General features: G+C 38.1%; 1 protein-coding gene across 1 annotated transcript; it reads right to left on the reverse strand.

Moving 5' to 3' along the window:
* Positions 1–7,190: 7,190 nt before the first annotated feature.
* LOC117538313 lies at positions 7,191–10,132 on the reverse strand. The gene is made up of 7 exons (XM_034203917.1): positions 10,069–10,132; positions 9,530–9,666; positions 9,352–9,445; positions 8,862–9,194; positions 8,588–8,765; positions 7,696–7,823; positions 7,191–7,599 (listed from the first exon to the last, which is right to left on the reverse strand). The coding sequence occupies exons 2-7, from the start codon at positions 9,664–9,666 to the stop codon at positions 7,270–7,272; spliced, it is 1,200 nt and encodes a 399-aa protein (XP_034059808.1). The 5' UTR covers positions 10,069–10,132; the 3' UTR covers positions 7,191–7,269.
* Positions 10,133–18,548: the final 8,416 nt, after the last annotated feature.

Genomic DNA, 18,548 nt, shown 5'->3' on the forward strand with positions numbered 1-18,548 from the left:
CCTGTACTACGAAGCCAGTTCAACAGACCCTGGATATGTTTGAGTAACAAACAAACTAACAACAACAAACTAACAAACGAGATCTCGCTAAGCGGTCCTACGACGCTGGTTATCAACTCGGTAAATCAAGCCAGGGTTTCTCTCACCAGCTGAGAGCGCGTTCACGTCTAAGACACGAGTGGATCTGACTTTAATATAAAGTTTAGTTTAGGATTTTATAACGGTTCTCAGACGCGGAGGGATACTGATTTGTGAAAAGTAACAACAACTATTCCCTGGATATAGGCCTACGCTCATTATATCACGGCTAAGAAACATCAGATTGCTTGATTTGACTTGTCCGTTTTATAAACATATACTAACTGTGCATAACCCCCCCCCCCCCCCCCCTCCCAAAACAAAGTTGTAAAGGACTGGTGAAAATAAACTGCTAGGCCATACTGATTCTGGATATTATTTTGCTAAGTGTTTTGTTCCTGAATTAAAGTTTAAATGCCTGTTTAAAGGGGACTTATTCAAAGGGGCTCCATGGTTTAAGCCTAAATGTTACAAGATATATATATATATATATATATATATAGCAAAGATAAGTTGATTATTTTGATTTCATATGTATTTATTTGATTATATTATTTATTTTCAAGGCAACATATTCATTTTTATTGAGTGATTTAAGTTAAAATTAAGAAAATGCCTGAGAATTAGATGTTCAAATTAAGGAGATGAAATAAAGTTATTTTCATTCAATAATCAGTTACGTTCTACTTGTGAAGGATCATCAGCACGTATGAGTGAGGGGGTACTCATGGTATGACAAAAGGCTCAGGGGGTACACAAGACAAAAAAGGTTGGGAACCACTGGACTAGAGCATGCGCACTTGTGTTTCCTTTAAGCTTTATTTTCCTTAGTGCATTTAACAACTGTTAGACTCTAATATTTTAAGCAAGGGCTAAAAAAGTGTTCGTACAAGGTAGTTTATGTAGCTCATACTGTAGGTTGATTTACCAATGTCATGAAAAAATATATATTTGGGCCCAAATAACATCACAGACTAGAACAGAAGTTGTAACACCACCGTTTGTCCACTACGGAAGATTTGCTTCAACAGCTGGCACACTTCCTGGGGGCTTTGGGGACCCAGGAACCCTCAACAGGAAAAAAACTGTTCGCTATCCTGGCTCCGAAATGGTTGAACCTACCTGTTTCACTTGCACCTTGGCCAAAAAAAAAAACCTGCATATTTGTATGTATACTGCATAAAGGTTAGAAGCATTTACAACGGTTTGGCTTATTGAAAGATAATAGACTTACAAGATTCTTGCCGTTTTGAATTTGTATCTTTATGGTTGATCACACTTAGTGTACGTTTCTTTGAATAAAATGCAAGCCAACTTAAATGTAATGTAATTCAAATTGGAAAGACAGAACAACATGATCAATTAACCACTACTGTAGCTCAATCTGTGAACAAACCATGAATACTCTTCAAAACTTAAAGGTGATATTATCCATTTTAATAATACTTGCTTTCTTTTCCTGTAACACACCCAGAATTGATGCCTATTTAAATCTTCCTCGCCCACCTGTTCAACATTATAATTGTAATAACTGGAAATGATTAAATAGAATATCCTTTTTCTCTACTCCTTCTGTCTCTTTCCATTTCCGTTTCCTTCTTCTCTTTGTCTTTTTAGTTTTTAAATATCAATATGGGTAAGTATTACTGATGTTTGTTGTAATTACTTTTTTATTATGTTTTAATCCAATGTTGGAAATAATAAAAACAAAAGGGATTACATGGACATGCCCATGGTGAGGCAGCTCATGGTGACATCTGTTTGTCCAGAAGGACAATATGAAAGGAAATAAAGAAAACAATTTTGCAAAAGTGGCTATTTCTGTGGAGTAAAATGATTTAATTAAGCGATGTTTGCTGAGTGGGATGAATTGAAACAAAGCAGCTTTTTATCATCAGCATAAAAATGCAGTTGGGCCAGCGCTTTCACTGTAGTAACAGCACAATCGTGTGGATTTTCTTGCCCTTAGACATCTCCCATCTGGACCACTTAATTTCCCTCCCTGTATAACTCATAAGCTTCACACTCCACAGCTCATCCAAAGTGCTTGGGTTGAATTTCAAACTTTGATATTTGCATACGAGGCCCAAATGATCTATGTATGATATCCTCTTAAAGAAGTGTACATATAAAGAAGTCATTACAGAGAGAACTATTTATTTTACTTCTTAAATCCGGCCGCTACCGTTGGGCTTAAAGCTTATAAATGATATAATAATATGTTCAGGCTATGCTAATACATTATATCTTTATATTTGTATATCTCTAAAATTGCATAACAGTTTGATTTTACCTTTTAATGCATATGATCATTACAAGCGTGACCAATGTTGGGAAAGTTGAGGAACTCTCATTGTGAAGACAAATTGGTCTTTTAAAATGTATTCTTTATTATTAAGTTTGACAAATGTATCACAAACAAATCAACAATAATTATTTGTATCTGAAATACAGTTGGCAGTATACTTCATTATGGTTCATTTGATGTATTTCATACTATTCATTGTTATATTTAATTGTATTTATTATAACACAGAGTAACTCTTTGATTGAATGTCCAATTGCCTATAATGTTAACCAGAAGGTAATTTGTACTTATTTATTAATTATACATTTTCTATAATTCAGTTCATTGTAACTTCTTTGAAGTCAGTTCACAGAAATTCTTACCTTTCTGCCAAAACAATTTAGGAGCAATTTTAACCATCTTGTGTGATGGCTGGTCCTTTATATTACCGTTTCTGATCATAACACTCATTCATTTGACGTTTTTAACCCTAGGAAGTCACTGTCTGTGTACAATTTATTATAACTAGTACAACATGTTACTTAGTGAGCTTTTAAAGTGATGGTAGAGGCTATTTGATAATATAGTTGTGCATTAATGGTGTATTTTTGTGGGCCGACCTGCAAGTTAGCATCGCAAGGGGTCCCAAGAAAAGAAAGCAATAGGATTCCCTCATTGGATTATAGAGATAGCCCTATATACATAGTGTGAGGCTCAGGCTCAGGTTTGGGAAGGCTAAATAACTTTATTTACCTGACGCTGCCCGCCTCCGGCGTCTATAGAGTGGCAAAGTCACGCCCATCTACTTCCAGTCTATGGGACATTATTTCGGAAAAAAATCATATGTGTAATTCGTGGCACAATTCAAACGGGATCGAAAGATAATCTTTCTCTCTCCATTGACTTCAATACATAATTTTTCCTCAATAAGGTCCCATGGAGCTCCCCCGGAAGGGGAGGGACTTCGTCTCTCTATTGGGATATTTTTTCCATTTTGTCATATCACAAAGGGTCTTGATAACAAAGATATTTCTTATCATTAGCAGATAATTGGTTATGACTTATTGTTGAAGTACTGCAAGTATAGCTCATGATAAGACAAGGCAATTTTGTGTGTATGTGTGCGTTATCTTACATTTCCGTGTATGTGTGTGTGCGTGTAGTCTCAAAGTAAGCCAGCCACATCATCTGAGCATCCGATGAGATAAACATTCAACAACACTGAGATCTCACTATTATATTAACCATCCTCTGTGTGGTAGAGTTTGTGGTTAATTGGGTCAGAGAAAGGGAGGGAGACAGATGGAGTCAGACAGTTTGATAGAGAAGGTGAGTGTTAATAATCTAATATTGTATAAATAAACTTTGAAGTGGAAGTCATGTAGAGACCTCCAGGTGACAAATCAACTTCAAATAAAAGCTAGCAAGATAAATGGCAGCCATTCATTAAATCAGGGTCACTCAAGAGGGTTATGAATAAAACACATAGGGACTCCAGGGAAATAGACTACGCTAAGAACACACACATATCATGTGAATTAAGTCAGTCAACATGTTTAATATATTTGGACCAGAGAGTAAGAAAAACTGCAACACTCTGTCTATTTGATTGTTAATGTTATTGGATTTCCATTGAACTGGGTCAACCGACATAATGATTAGGCAGTTGTGAGAGGTTATGTTCATTAAATATTTCAGTAATTCACATTCAATAAAACAAAAATAATGGTGTACAATGTGTTTCTGTTGCGCAGGCCTGCAGTAATAGTATTTTTCCTTTAAGAAGAAATTAGTTAGCATTATAATAATACTTCCGGTTCCTTTGTCTCGAAGTCAACAGTTTGCTAAACGTGTTTGGGTTGGCTGTAATAAGATAAGAAACATTTAATATGTCAGTACACAGCAAATTATGGCCTTTGGAATAAACTGTACATGTGAGACCATCTAATAAACTCAACGGCAGAGTTAAAGTTACTCTTTTCTTGGAGTTGATCTTTAACCCTTTTCAGGAGTTAAACCTGAACACTTGTGGGAGTCAAAAAACGACTCCCAAGTTATTAAATACAACTACCACTTTAGAGTTAATTTTAATGTGAACTCTATAATAGTGTTAATAGTTAACACTTGAAAGCGTGTACATTCAATACCCATGGAGTTATAAAAAATCTATAAAAATGACTACAAACAACGTATTGATTCATACAAATGTGTTGCTTTTATTGGAAAACTCTAAAAATCCATTGTTGATGGACATTTTGAATAAAGTGCTGTTGCTTTTACCAACAGTGTAAACATGTTACATGCAGCAAACATTCACATTTAGAGCAGTTGTGACATTTCAAATGAAACTAAACAATTAAATAAAAAATAAATGTGCAGTGTTGACATCCTCAAGTATGGCTGCATAAACTCAGTGCATTAAGTGCAAACAATAGACAAATGGGCTCACTGCACAAAACATTGCATTACAGAACTTCTCTGTATGAGGTAGGGCTGTGCGATTATGGCAAAAATCATAATCACGATTATTTGGTCAATAATTGATATCACGATTATTTTGACGATTATTCATTGAACTTTAAAACAAATAATATTTTACCAATAAACAAGATCAATAAATGTGTTGGAGCGCACTTCCAAAACCATACTAAACATATATTAATATGATAAATAAAAATAAATTAGACCAAAATAAATGAAATCAAATATGATGCAGTGCACTGTCACAACCTACTGAAAACTCCTTAACATATAGCCAACATTTTGGTAAAACATATTCAACATATTCCACTCAGTTAAACGTTGAAGGCTGGCCAACCGTCATGGTCCAGAAGTAACAGGAAATAAATGTTGAACTACAATTTAAGACCAAATAAAAATGTTTAGGCCACCATGGCAAATGCTGGTAGGGCTGCTCATGTCATCTCTTAAAGATTTTTTGCAAGAAATACCAGCCTGTTTACATGGTCTGGTTTCAGAGATGAGCGCAGGTGATAATATTGCCACCTGTACTGAAGACCCTCTCTGAAGAGGAACTTGTGGCAGTGCTGCCACATATGACACAGGAAAAAAAGAAAAGACTCTGAAGAACCCTTTCTTTGCCATTATATAAAAATAGTGTTGCTACAAAAGTATAAATTAGGCTTACTAATAAGACAACTCAGATCTGAAGCTACACAGTAATCTGCTGCAGCAACAGTGCAATAAAAAAGACAACATTAATAGAATCAAACCCATTTTTTGTTGCATTTTATTAGAGTATACAAATAAATGCCTTTAAAATAGGATGCAAGCAACACTAGTTTGCAACACTACTGATAGACTATAATCAATTTAAACAGAACAGATCTTAATGTTTGCATTCTTATACCATTTTGTACAATAATTATCATGAATAAATTCAAACAAACTAAAACTTACAGCAGATTAATAACGGTATCTAAATTGAGTTTTTATTATATCAAAAACTTGTTGAAATGCTGCTGTTATTTTTACTGTCCCACAAAAGCGCGTCGCAGCCTCCAGGAAAGCTTCTTTCACAACTTCGCCGTCTTCGAAAGACTTCATGTGTTTCGCAAGAACGTGACTGACACGATAAGATGCTCTGGTAGCAGCCTTGCTCTTGTTGTTGGGCCTGGTGAAAATGGACTGCTGTGCGTTTAGCTGTGCTCTCAGGCCCCTCCCCTTTTGGAGCGTAGGGCAGAATTAGGAGGGAATTCCGTCTCGTAGCGTTTGTGCACTGTTTTGAAATGCCGCTCCTAAATTACCCTTCTTCGATAAAGCCACGCTCGCATTGCAGATGAGACAGATGGACTTTGAATTGGAATAGATACAAAAATAATGATCCTCCCACTTGGAGTGAAAATTATATATTTTGGGCTTTTTTGCTTCTGCCATAATTGCGGTCTTGTGTGTGTGCGGACTGTCACTCCTGTTGACCATCCATGCTGTTGACACGGACAACGTCAGCGAACTAGTGCACTGCTCACCAGCCACGCCCGGACACATGGGGTGAGGCCGGCCAATCACAAAGCTTTGATGCGTTCAAGTGCATTATTCTGGCACGGGAACATTATGTTACAGGACATTAACGATAAAACAGAATATTGTTGTTCTATTTTTAGACACATCTCGCGATCGACTGGGAATCTCCCCGCGACCCTTCTTTTTAACTAGTTGCTGCTCTTGTTCTGACATCTTCGCTTGCGCTGAACACTCACAACACATGTCACTCCCACGTGACCGAGTGGGCTTTTAGGGAGGGGCGAAAGCGCACCCAGCAAAATAATCGTATTTTGTCAATTATGCTGTTTTCCTAATCGTCGCAAGCCATAATCGTAATCTCGATTAAAATACGATTAATTGCACAGCCCTAGTATGAGGTATGCTTTAAACCTGTTATTCAAGTGCATATACAGACATGTAGAACAAATGGAAAGGACACATTCCATTAAGCAATCAATACTGGCAAATTAAATAATACAACTCTCTGACACAACATACAAATGTGAATCACACCCATATAACATTTGGGATCAAAAGGTTTTAAATGTCTTAATCCTTCTTTTTAATGCACCAGTATCTTCCTGGGGATTTTTTCACTTAATTGAAAAGCATGAAAATGGTCATGGAAACACGTTTCATACTCGACCAAAACATAAAAAATTACTTTTCCATTGTGAAGAATGATACAGGTTATTTTGCTGAACACCGGCATGTTTTCATCTGTGCTTGTACAAACAAAGAGGCCAAATCGATATTCACAATTACACTATTAATACACACAATTTAGTCTCAAGTTTTTACCAGGATACATTCCATGAATTAGTTTAAGGTGTCTGATCAAAAGTAAAGCTGTATCAAAAGATGAAGCACAGAGGAAACATCCAAACATTTGTGCTGCATTAGTTAATTACTGCTTGTTCAAGAGCTTTGCTCTCAACTCTGACTTTTGGAGCTTCTACTGTTGTGCCAATGTCAATATTGTACAGAGTAGTTTGCAGAAATGTGTACAGGCTGGACAGAGCATCATCATATGTCACACTAAAAGCGAAGTGGGACTTGAAAAGCTCATCAAATGCACCCAAGGATGTACATGACTGACAAGGAAGAAGCTTTTTGTCCAAGACGATGTAGAAGCTGAAAACTTGTGCCTTTGAAGTGCCTGTGGCCAGAAGATACGGCTGGTGGGTTCCCTCAATGGTCATCATGTGATCCTCAATGCTCTTGCAGGACTGAAACAAAATGAAAAGCATATTCATATAAGCCATTAGTTTAAATGATTGGACAAACCACAATATTTGGAATTGGAACGCATTGTCTTGACAAACCTTGTGAAAAATCTCCAGATGATCTATTGCCTCTCTGACACTGATTTTCTTGGCCCGCTTCCTCCCAGCTGGTTGTGGAGTGAGAAGATGCAGCAAGACAAGAAGAGAAGCCATGTCGCTGTCCCACTCTGCAGACAGTGGAAATCATCTTCACATTTCTACATTGTCATGGACAAGGTTACCACTATGAGGGGACGTCAGGGACATTATTCAGAAATACCATTCACATATAATTATGCAACTCTCACACGCATAACTGAAACCAAAATCATGTATCGACCAAAATCATGTATCGACACATAAAACATTCTCATATACAAATGCTCTCCCACACAACATACTATGTTGTATACGACAGCATTTCATGTGTGTATGAGAGCATTTCAAGAGTGTGTGTGTGAGAGAGGGTTTCACGTGTGAGAGAGGGTTTCACGTGTGTGTGTGTGTGTGTGTGTGTGTGTGTGTGTGAGCATTTCACATGTTTTTGAGAGCACATTTCACAGGTGTATATGAGAGCGTTTCATTATGTGTATGTGATTAACTTTTAAATTCAGTTGTGTCATTTCAAATATGTGTGTGTTTCTAAATGATTTTTGTTTCTGTTATGTGAGAGTGTTTCATAATTGTTTGTGAACGGTATTTCTGAATATTGTCCCTAACGGCCCCGCATACACAACAACATGATGCACAGCATACAGGATGTAGATGATATTGTCAGACAGGAATGTACAATTGAACGTTAAAGTTCAATTGACATCACATCAAGTCATCCCTATTAGTAGTGAAAAATAATGTTAATGTTCTTTTCTTAGTGAACATATCAGAAATGATCCCTATCCTGATATTCAAGACCATATTACTATACTTATGGAGTATGACTGTATGAAAGTACCTGGCTCATCGGTATCAGATGCTTCATTCAGCACAGATTTCAGCTGATTTTTCAGAAGAGGAGTCTCTCTAAGGTCCCTGGCCTCTTGTAGGACTTTGTCTTTAAAACCGCTGTTCCATCTTTCCAGGAACCTGGATGCAGTTTCTGATCCGAACATCAACGAGAAATCTTGCAGAATCTAATAAAAAAGAAAGTAAGATTATTATTACAATCATTTAATGTAAACCAAGTATTTTTCAAGGAGGGAATTCAAAATGCAAAATGTGTTACCTACCAGTCCCTTAGTGTCCAAGAAACGAGGAAACATTTGAAGTATGTTGGCAGATTGCTGTAGGTCATGGATCATCTGTTGACGATAGTGGAAAGTTTCTCTCATCTTCTGGAGGACTAGGTCATGGTCAGTGGTGTGGTGAAGAAGAGACATGGCCTCCATACAGTAGTCTCCTGTTTGCAGGTCGTCTATGGAACCAAAACTTATAGATGATGTTGGACCTCCTTTTAGCTCCACTCTGTCATGGAATGTTGACGTGGGTTTGGATTGGCGTTGCACAGTCTTGACACGCCACTCGAGAAAGCCTTTGTTGCTCTGAATGTCATAGAAATGTTCCTAAAAAGAAAAGAGCGCTTCTGGTTGGAATGCAGACAATATCAGGTTTTTCATAGATCTAATGCAAATATGCTGCTGCTTGTACACAAAAGACCAAATAACCTAAATGTGACCACAACCATTATTTAAAAAAAAAATGGCAACAACGCAAACTCACATATCCTTTTGTTGAGTAAGGGTCCTTCAGAGATGGGAAAAGTGACACAATCCCAAGGGCATGGAACTCCTTCGTCGCTGTACTTACACCTCTCCTGCAAAAGCAAAATAATTGGTTTACAATAAGATTTTTCCCTCTATAAATGAATAATTCATGCCATTAAAGCCAAGGCTCTTACCCTTCCTTTTCACACATGTGAGCTACAATGATGTTCACCATTAATCGCCTGGTGGAATCTTTCAGACTCCCAGTATCGTCGTACTGATTGATCACGGTCAACCCTGCCGGCTTAGAAGTTAGAACCTGCTCCACCATCTAAACACAATTTATATGAAATAACAAAAAACAATTAACAAAATAGATCATGTGTAACCAATAACAAAGCTTCTTCAGTTAAGTAATGTACAGTACAGATCAGTTTTGGGGTAGTTATTTGAAAAAAGTAATGAGTTAGATGTTAACAGTTACTTTAAAAAAAAAAAGAAGGTATCCCTTACTTTACTTCGTTATTTACTGCTGAAAGTAATTAGTTACACTACAAGTAACAGTGGTTTTGGATTACTCTGTAACATCACCTGAGATGCACCATAACGACCTGTTTTCTACTCTTTTATTTGATCATCCGCGTTTTCTTTTCACCTTATAAAGACGCCATTTACTTTGTCGTGTTACTAGCTAGCTGTTACCTCAACAAAAATACCCGCGAAAGTACGTTACCTCGTCCACATTCCCTCAATGTAGGTCGCGGGACTCGTCCGGTACCGTCGTAGCTGTTCAGTCTAATGTTTAATGCAAAGGAAAAGGCATTGTCGGTATTGAAAGAACAACAAACTAAACTTTAAGCTAACACAAAAGAAACAGATATGACGACTAAAGTTAATTTGCATTAGACTAAATCATGTCCATGTTCAAAACGTCTCGACGATCGTCTCGCGATCGACCGGTCGATCGCGGAGAGATTCCCAGTTGATCGCGAGATATGTCTAAAAATAGAACAACAATATTCGGTTTTATCGTTAATGTCCTATGACATAATCTTCCTGTGCCAGAATAATGCACTTGAGCGCATCAAAGCTTTGTGATTGGCCGGCGTGACCCCATGTGTCGGGGCGTAGCTGGTGGGCAGTGGGCACTATTTCGCTGACGTTGTCCGTGTCAACAGGAGTGACAGTCCGCACACACACAAGACCGCAATTATGGCAGAAGAAAAAGAGCCCAAAATATATAATTTTCACTCCGAGAGGGAGGATGATTATTTTTGTATCTATTCCAATTCAAAGTCCATCTGTCTCATCTGCAATGCGAGCGTGGCTTTATTGAAGAAGAGTAATTTAGGAGCACAAACGCGACGAGACGGAATTCCCTCCTAATTCGAGATGGGTCTGGCTGCAGACCGCAGCAAGGAGGCGGATCATATAGGGGCGGATCGTATAGGGGCGTTTCCTAACTTTTTTTATCCAATAGAATAATGACACTCAGCAGAAATACATAATGTAGGTGGCAGTAATGCAATTTAAGGGATTCCAGCTGCTTTTATAAATCCTCGCAGAATAAGTCATTCGTTCTTTCACGATGGCCGAACAACAAGTTGAAACAGCGGTAATAGTATTTTCCAGAGATGCATGTTTATATTTATTGTAATGTCATTTTTCTTAACACACAATTGTCTCGTTATCAAAGTACAACATCGACTGTCCAACCTCGTTAAGCGTTAATAAAGTAAATAATAGTTGTATGTGGTAAAAATGTTTGTGGTATTAAATGCTAACTTAGCATGATGCTATAGACACGTTGGCCTAGAGCAGTGGTTCTCAAACTTTTTCTGTCAGGCCCCCCCTTTGGAGAAAAAAAAAAGTCGGGCCCCCCCAACACAAATAGTCAGGCTCAGTGGCTGCGCCAGAGATTTATTTTGGGGGTGCTGTGGGGTAGCTTGACGTTTCATAGAGGGTGCTCAAACATTTAGGGTTTCCCATTAATGTACCGGTCGCTACAGAGGAATGTTCTACTGCAACACTCCCCACGCATATACACAATGTACCCGCGACTGTTACAATGAAGGCTCGATAATCAGCTCACGGCATATAGCTGTAAGCAGGGGTAAAGTGCTATTTTTATAGGTGGTGTGTGGACCTCACATACTGTAGGGGGGTCCGGGGGCAAGCTCCCCCGGGAAGATTTATTTTTAAATATTGAAGTTAAAAGCATCAATCTGGTGCACTTTGAGAGCAAAATGAAGAGATCTTTGGATACATCTCTCAACACAGAACTGTAAACAGATTTACTATTTCTTTATGGATATTTTACAAATCACCCTTTTAAACTTTATACATTTTTTAATGTCATATAGTATTTCATACCTGTTTTTAATGTATTCTCTTATTTTTTTATAACTATAATGATCATATAAACGTGTGCCTCGGAAATAATTGTTTACATTAATGGTGACCAAAACATTTGAGACCCACTGAGATAACACTGAGAGTCCTTTAGCTCACTGAGCCTCTCAGTCTGACAGGAGAGGACTCTCCTCCACTTTGTTGTTGAAAAAACTCCTTATATCCGTTAGCGTAGCTCGCTAGCACCAGAAGCTAACATCAACGATCTCCGGTACCGGTGCGCTCTCTCTCTCTCTCTCTCTCTCTCTCGCTCGCGCACACACACACACACACAGAGCCGAGCTTTAATGAAACACAGAGACCCAGACGTAATAGTACTGTACCATATTATTTTCGAATCAATAATTTTTCAAAATATGATTTTTTTTTTTTTTTGTAATATATATATATATTTTTTGTAATAACCATTTTTCCTCCTGGTCTCTCGCGCCCCCCCTGTCATGCATCTGCGCCCCCCTGGGGGGGCGCGCCCCCCACTTTGAGAACCACTGGCCTACAGTATAGTCCCGTTTGCAACCAGGCCTACTCTACTGTTGTAATAACGTTAAGCTTAGATAGGTCAATAGATTATCAGGCTCGGTAACAATACTGATTTGTGTTACCAAAGCTGATCATCTAATTGACCTAAGGTTAGCGTATATGCTGTGATGCTAACCAGCACTTAGCATGATGCTAGTGTACTGTTGTGTACTGTTGTATTATCTTGGAAATATAAGTAGGCCTGCCCTACATACTGTAACTTAATCAAATAATATGGTATGGATTCGGATAGACAACATGGCTAGCTTGGTTGGTTGAATTGAGTAATAAGATGTGCGGTACTGATTTAAGGTTGTAACTGTAACAGTTTGTAACTACTAGTTGTAATGAACCAGACGAGAGACGGACGCATCCTTTCAGTAAATGTCGGCTGCTAATCAATATGTAAAAATAACACTTCGGATGTGTCTTCTATAATTATGTAACATTAGTTATGGCATCATCAGAAAAGATGAGCTGGCAGGATTCTGCAGCATTGACTGTTTCTATGATGCTGGAGGCACCTTCCAAGAATACAATGTTTGTTTAATAAAGACTTTCCTCTTTGTATGTACTGTATATATTTTTTATTATTTTATTAATCTTACCACCAGACACAACATGAACAAATGAATGATACACATCAGGACAGTAACTTAAACTTCAGTATTTTAGGTGTACAGAAACCTCTACTCATGTTGTTAAATGATATACAGCAATATCTTCCATAAAACATAGTTAATTGATTTGAATAATAATTACTACCACTGCACAAACAGTGAAAAATGATATGCCTACAATTTATGAATTTGTCTTCTCTGTGGGTTGTATACTCTTCATTCTTTATGCAAATTAATTATAATTATTATTTTTCAAAGTTCGTTTATGATTCATTCAAAGCATTAAAATAAATGAGAAACAGAGAGCGTCATATACCTTTAAGAAATACGTGGGGGCGGGGTTCATAACCCTTTAGGAAACGCCCCTATACTATCCGCCCCTATACGATCCGCCTCCTTGCTGCGGTCTGCAGCCAGACTCTATTGCCTAATTCTGCCCTACGCTCCCAAAAGGGGAGGGGCCTGAAAGGACAGCTAAATGCACAGCAGTCAATTTTCACCAGGCCCAACAACAAGAGCAAGGCTGCTACCAGAGCATCTTATCGTGTCAGTCACGTTCTTGCGAAACACATGAAGTCTTTCAAAGACGGCGAAGTTGTGAAAGAAGCATTCCTGGAGGCTGCCGATGCGCTTTTTGGGGACAGTAAAAAATAACAGTAGCATTTCAACAGGTTTTTGATATAATAAAAACTAAAGTTAGATACCGTTATTAATCAGCTGTAAGTTTGAACTTATTCATTATAATTATTGTACAAAATGGTATAAGAATGCAAACTTAAATTGATTATAGTCTATTATCAATTCAGGTTAAGAAACTAGAGTTGCTTGCATCCTATTTTGAAGGCATTTATTTTTATACTCTACTAAAATGCAACAAAAAAAGGGTTTGATTCTATACATTTTTTAGATAATCTTTTTTTATTGCACTTTGGCAGCAGATTCCTGTGTAGCTTCAGATCTGAGTTGTCTTATTAGTAAGCCTAATTTATATTTTTGTAGCAACACTATTTGTATATAATGGCAAAGAAAGGGTTCAGAGTCTTTTCTTTTTGTCCTGTGTCATATGTGGTAGCACTGTTCAATGTTTCTTGAAAACATGACCACTGTAGTGTGACATGTGAATAAACTCCAACTCTGTATCAACAACACTGTTGTGTAACTTCAGTTGAATACTTGTATGTGTGTAGATTAGAAAGAGGTAAGATAAAGGATCTGCAGGAATTAGTATTAAGTATTAATTGTACAAAGGTCAGTTTTATACAAGTAGAAACTGTGTATTTATACCTGGTAGTAGGCTGTCAGTAATGGCTACGCCTCTCTATTTGGACTGGTAGATCTCGGCAGACTGGCAACTTTAAAAGTAGCTCTCGGTTCAAAAAAGGTTGGGCCCCCCTGGTCTAGGGCAAGCATTCAATTCAGCAGCTAGTTAAACTTGCTAAGTTCGTCTTAGCGAAAATAAACACATTAACTTTACAATGACAGAAAATATAGTTTGAGATGTAAAACAGCACTTACCTTCCTCGAGACGGAATCCAAGTGAAGCCTCGTGGTCGCGGCAGCAGAGCAGTTGTGAATAAACACCAGGGCAGTGTTGTGTCACGCTCCTGAACACCCAGTGACTGAACCCCTAAATATTACTCCGCCCACGAGTATCCCTTAACACAAACGGTAGTCTAAATAATATAATAAACTCCCAAAATCTAAACCTTTCACACTTTTTTGTCTAACTACAAATTATTTTACTCCAGAAATTTGCTGTGTACATATCCTACTGGTACCTGCTGAAGCTGTCATAAAAACAGCTGTTGCTAATGTAACGGAGTTAAGAATGTGTATAAATAATTATTAGTTTATAAATTACGATTTACAATAGTTTGTGAATTTTATCTTTATGAGATTGTTTCCTTAATATTTTTGAGTAATGTTTCTAGTGGGAACACTTTCCCGTTGCACATCGTTTTCTACTTCCTGTATGTCATTTCCGCTTTCCCCTCACACTGAAGTGAGGATTGCTGAGGGTAGGTTGGGCTAGGATTTGTGTTACAGTTTATTACATATTTGTGTGGTAAACCGGTTATTTAAGTTGATGAAAGTGATGTATTTTGTTAAGTGTCAATTTGGGTACATTATTAACCCGTTTTTGTTAAGTTTCCACCGTAAGAAATTGTTTTTTGAGTGATATTTACGATGTGGTTTTGGCGGGAAATAGGGCGATCTGCGCCATTTTGTTTGTTTACATGGCAACACCTTCTGACTTTTCTTTTGTAAAGATGTGCAACGAAGATGTAAAGGACATTTTGTGTTTGTTCTCAGGTATGTTTATGTTTGTATGTTGTGTGATTACTTAAAAATAAGATTTCTTGGTCATTTCATAATTTCTCTATTTGTATAAATAAGCTAGTATGTATACATATATACTATAGGCAGAGGTGTGGACTCGAGTCACATGACTTGGACTCGAGTCAGACTCGAGTCACACATTTTATGACTTGAGACTCGACTTGACAACATCACAAAAGACTTGCGACTCGACTTGGACTTGAACACCAATGACTCGGGACTTTACTTGGACTTGAGCCTTCTGACTTGAGGTGACTTGCTACTTTAATTCAGAGGTCTCCAACACGCCGATCGCGAGCTGCCGCTAGAAGAGCAGACACCCGTCGGGGAAAGCAGAATCTTCAGCCACTCCTACTCTTGCTGAGAATCCTTGCAGGCAGGGGCGGGACTTTATTTAGCTGGGCCACCATGCGGCCAATCATATGCGAGGACACACTAGGATCATACCATTATGTGAAAGAAGGGTGGGGGGCACAGCATGTGTAGTGGTACAGGCCAGCTGCACAGAGCGACGGGGAGCCGGATTTAAATGCAAGCGCGTCGGAAAAAAGTCAAGAAATGAGCGAAAACCGAAAAAAGAAGCAGCATCTGGCTGCTTTTCAATGATATTGGAGAAAGCAAAGCTGAGTGCAGGATTTGTAAAATGAAAATAACCTTCAGAGCAGGGTTTTTTTTTTGGTAACCACTCAGGATTTATTGTCAGAGGTGGGAGAAGTTTAGACAATTAAAATAAGTTACAATCAGGGTTCCCGCGGGGTCTTAACAAGTCTTAAAAAGTCTTAAATTTGATAATCAGAATGTAAGTCCTTAAAAAGGTCTTAAATATGATTCAGAAGGTCTTAAAAATTATCGGATTTGAAAGGTACTTCTATGTTGCGATAGCGTCTAAATGTGTTTTGGGGGAAATGTCCGGGCTGCAAAGTAACCAGTACGGTAATAGCCTTTCAGTTCCCCCCAACAATTTGTATTGCATTAAATCAACATGGAACCAGTAATCACTAACTTTGTTTCCCCCGGCCCCTTATTGGAGAACACCCAGCTAGTAACCTAGCAACCAAGCTTCAGCTCATGTAGCCTATCTTCGAATCTACTTACAAATAAATATGGGGAAGTGTAAGTTCAACCGTATTTGGTTGGAAAACATCTAATTTAGTGCTTGGTTGAAACCAGTGGAGGGAACGTGTTTGAAGCCCGCTGCATCTTTTGCAAAATTAATTAGTGTTTGTTTTGCTAATGTAGCGTTAGCTAGTGCAGCAGCAGCTAATGTAGCGTTAGCTAGTGCAGCAGGAGCTAATGTAGCGTTAGCTAGTGCAGCAGCAGCTAATGTAGCGTTAGCTAGTGCAGCAGCAGCTAATGTAGCGTTAGCTAGTGCAGCAGCAGCTAATGCAGCAGCTCCCGCAACAACACCGGGGGACCTCCGGGCGAAGTTTGGGTCTACGTCAACCCTAAAAGCGGAGGTGCTGTAGACGCTAAATACCGTAGCTAAACACCAATCATACAACAGCAACGATTAAATAGTGTAGCCAAGGCAGCAGAGCTCTGAATATAGCTCTTGTCACTCTCTCTCAGAGACACACACACACACACACACACACACACACACACACACACACACACACACACACACACACACACACACACACACACACACACACACACACTAGGGCTGCTCGATTATGGCAATAATCAAGATTATGTTGGTCAATAATTAATATCACGATTATTAAATACGATTATTCATTGACTTTGAAAACATCCATTTATTGAACATTAAAACAAATAATAATTTGAACAGTATCTTTTTAACTGTTGATTACCCTGAACGTATAATTCAACTGAAAAACCAAATACAAAAATTAATTAAATAAATGATACATTACTAAAAAATTCATTAGATCATTGTGGTGCACTGTCACAACCTAGCAAAGCAAAATAATCGTTTTTTCCGATGTTGTTTTCGTAATTGTGGCAGGCCAAAATCGTAATTGCGATTAAAATATGATTAATTGCACAGCCCTAACACACACACACACACACACACACACACACACACACACACACACACACACACACACACACACACACACACGCACACACGCACAGCCCTAACACACACACACACAAGCACACACAGACGCACACACATACACACTTTTTGTCTAACACGCTAACACAGTTCTGTACTGTTACGCTGTTGTGGTCAAAAATTCAAAGTGGTCTTAAAAAGGTGTTCAAAAGTCTTAAATTTGAGTTGGCGAAACCTGCAGGAACCCTGTACAATAAAAAGTCCTGCATTCAAAATGTTACAAGTAAAAGTACAAAAGTATTAGCATCAAAATATACTTAAAGTACCACCTGCAGAGGGATCTAGATGCAGGTGTTCTCTTCCCCATAGAGACTGCCTCGCTGCACATTATCCCTTGCATAAAGATAGATTGTGGGTCCCTTATAACATGTTGTACACAGTGGAAATAAACATTCTGATTACCTCAACATCAGGGATCTTATACATTAAACTCCTTCTGAATCAAACCGTCACGGTAGCCTTACCTTACTGATCCCTCTTAAATTAGAAAAACACACGTTACTTTACCAGCAGAGAGAAAATGGATTATTAAATTATTAATGTGACTAATAAAGAGCAATTTGATTATTAAGTATTATTCTGTTGATCAATGTCATTACATTTGGTGAAAAACACATAATGACTTGTTTATGACTCGTTTTGTCAAAGTTTAGGACTTGACTTGAACTTGCCCATCCTGACTTGAGACTTGACTTGGACTTGCAAAACAATGACTTGAGACTTGACTCGGACTTGAGCGCAAAGACTTGAGACTTGACTCGGACTTGCAAAACAATGACTTGGTCCCACCTCTGACTACAGGACACTGAAGTGAGCACTGCTGAGGATGTGCAACGCGGATGTAAAGGACATTTTATGTTTGTTCTCAGAATAAATGCCAGAAAACACACTCAGATGCTTCGCTGTCCGTTTCCTGATTGATAACGAGTCGCTTACGGTTGTGACCCGTTACACTAACAAGCGACTAAATAAGACTGCTAAGCAGGATTGGAATTTCGTCATTTTAGCGGCAAGGGCATTTGGTGTCACAACATTTTTTAAGGCACAAAGGCCACATGCCAGAGCACAAAGGTCATTGAGGCAAACATTTTGATTTGGAGATTTCAAATAAATAACTACACTTTCTGATAAGAAAAACACACGAATGACATGGAAAACAAATCACTTATTTAATATCAATAATTTCAAACATTATATCACACAAGCCTATGCCTCCTTAGTATTACCATATATAAA

This window comes from Gymnodraco acuticeps, unplaced genomic scaffold (assembly GCF_902827175.1).
Source record: "Gymnodraco acuticeps unplaced genomic scaffold, fGymAcu1.1, whole genome shotgun sequence".
NCBI lineage: Eukaryota > Metazoa > Chordata > Actinopteri > Perciformes > Bathydraconidae > Gymnodraco > Gymnodraco acuticeps.

Excerpts from the sequence above, each read along its gene's own strand:
- LOC117538313 (XM_034203917.1), bottom strand. The coding sequence starts at position 9,666 with ATGGTGGAGCAGGTTCTAACTTCTAAGCCGGCAGGGTTGACCGTGATC. Across the intron at positions 7,824-8,587 it reads ATCTGATACCGATGAGCCAG|AGTGGGACAGCGACATGGCT; the intron begins GTACTTTCATAC and ends CACTGTCTGCAG. Across the intron at positions 7,600-7,695 it reads ATCTGGAGATTTTTCACAAG|TCCTGCAAGAGCATTGAGGA; the intron begins GTTTGTCAAGAC and ends ATTTTGTTTCAG.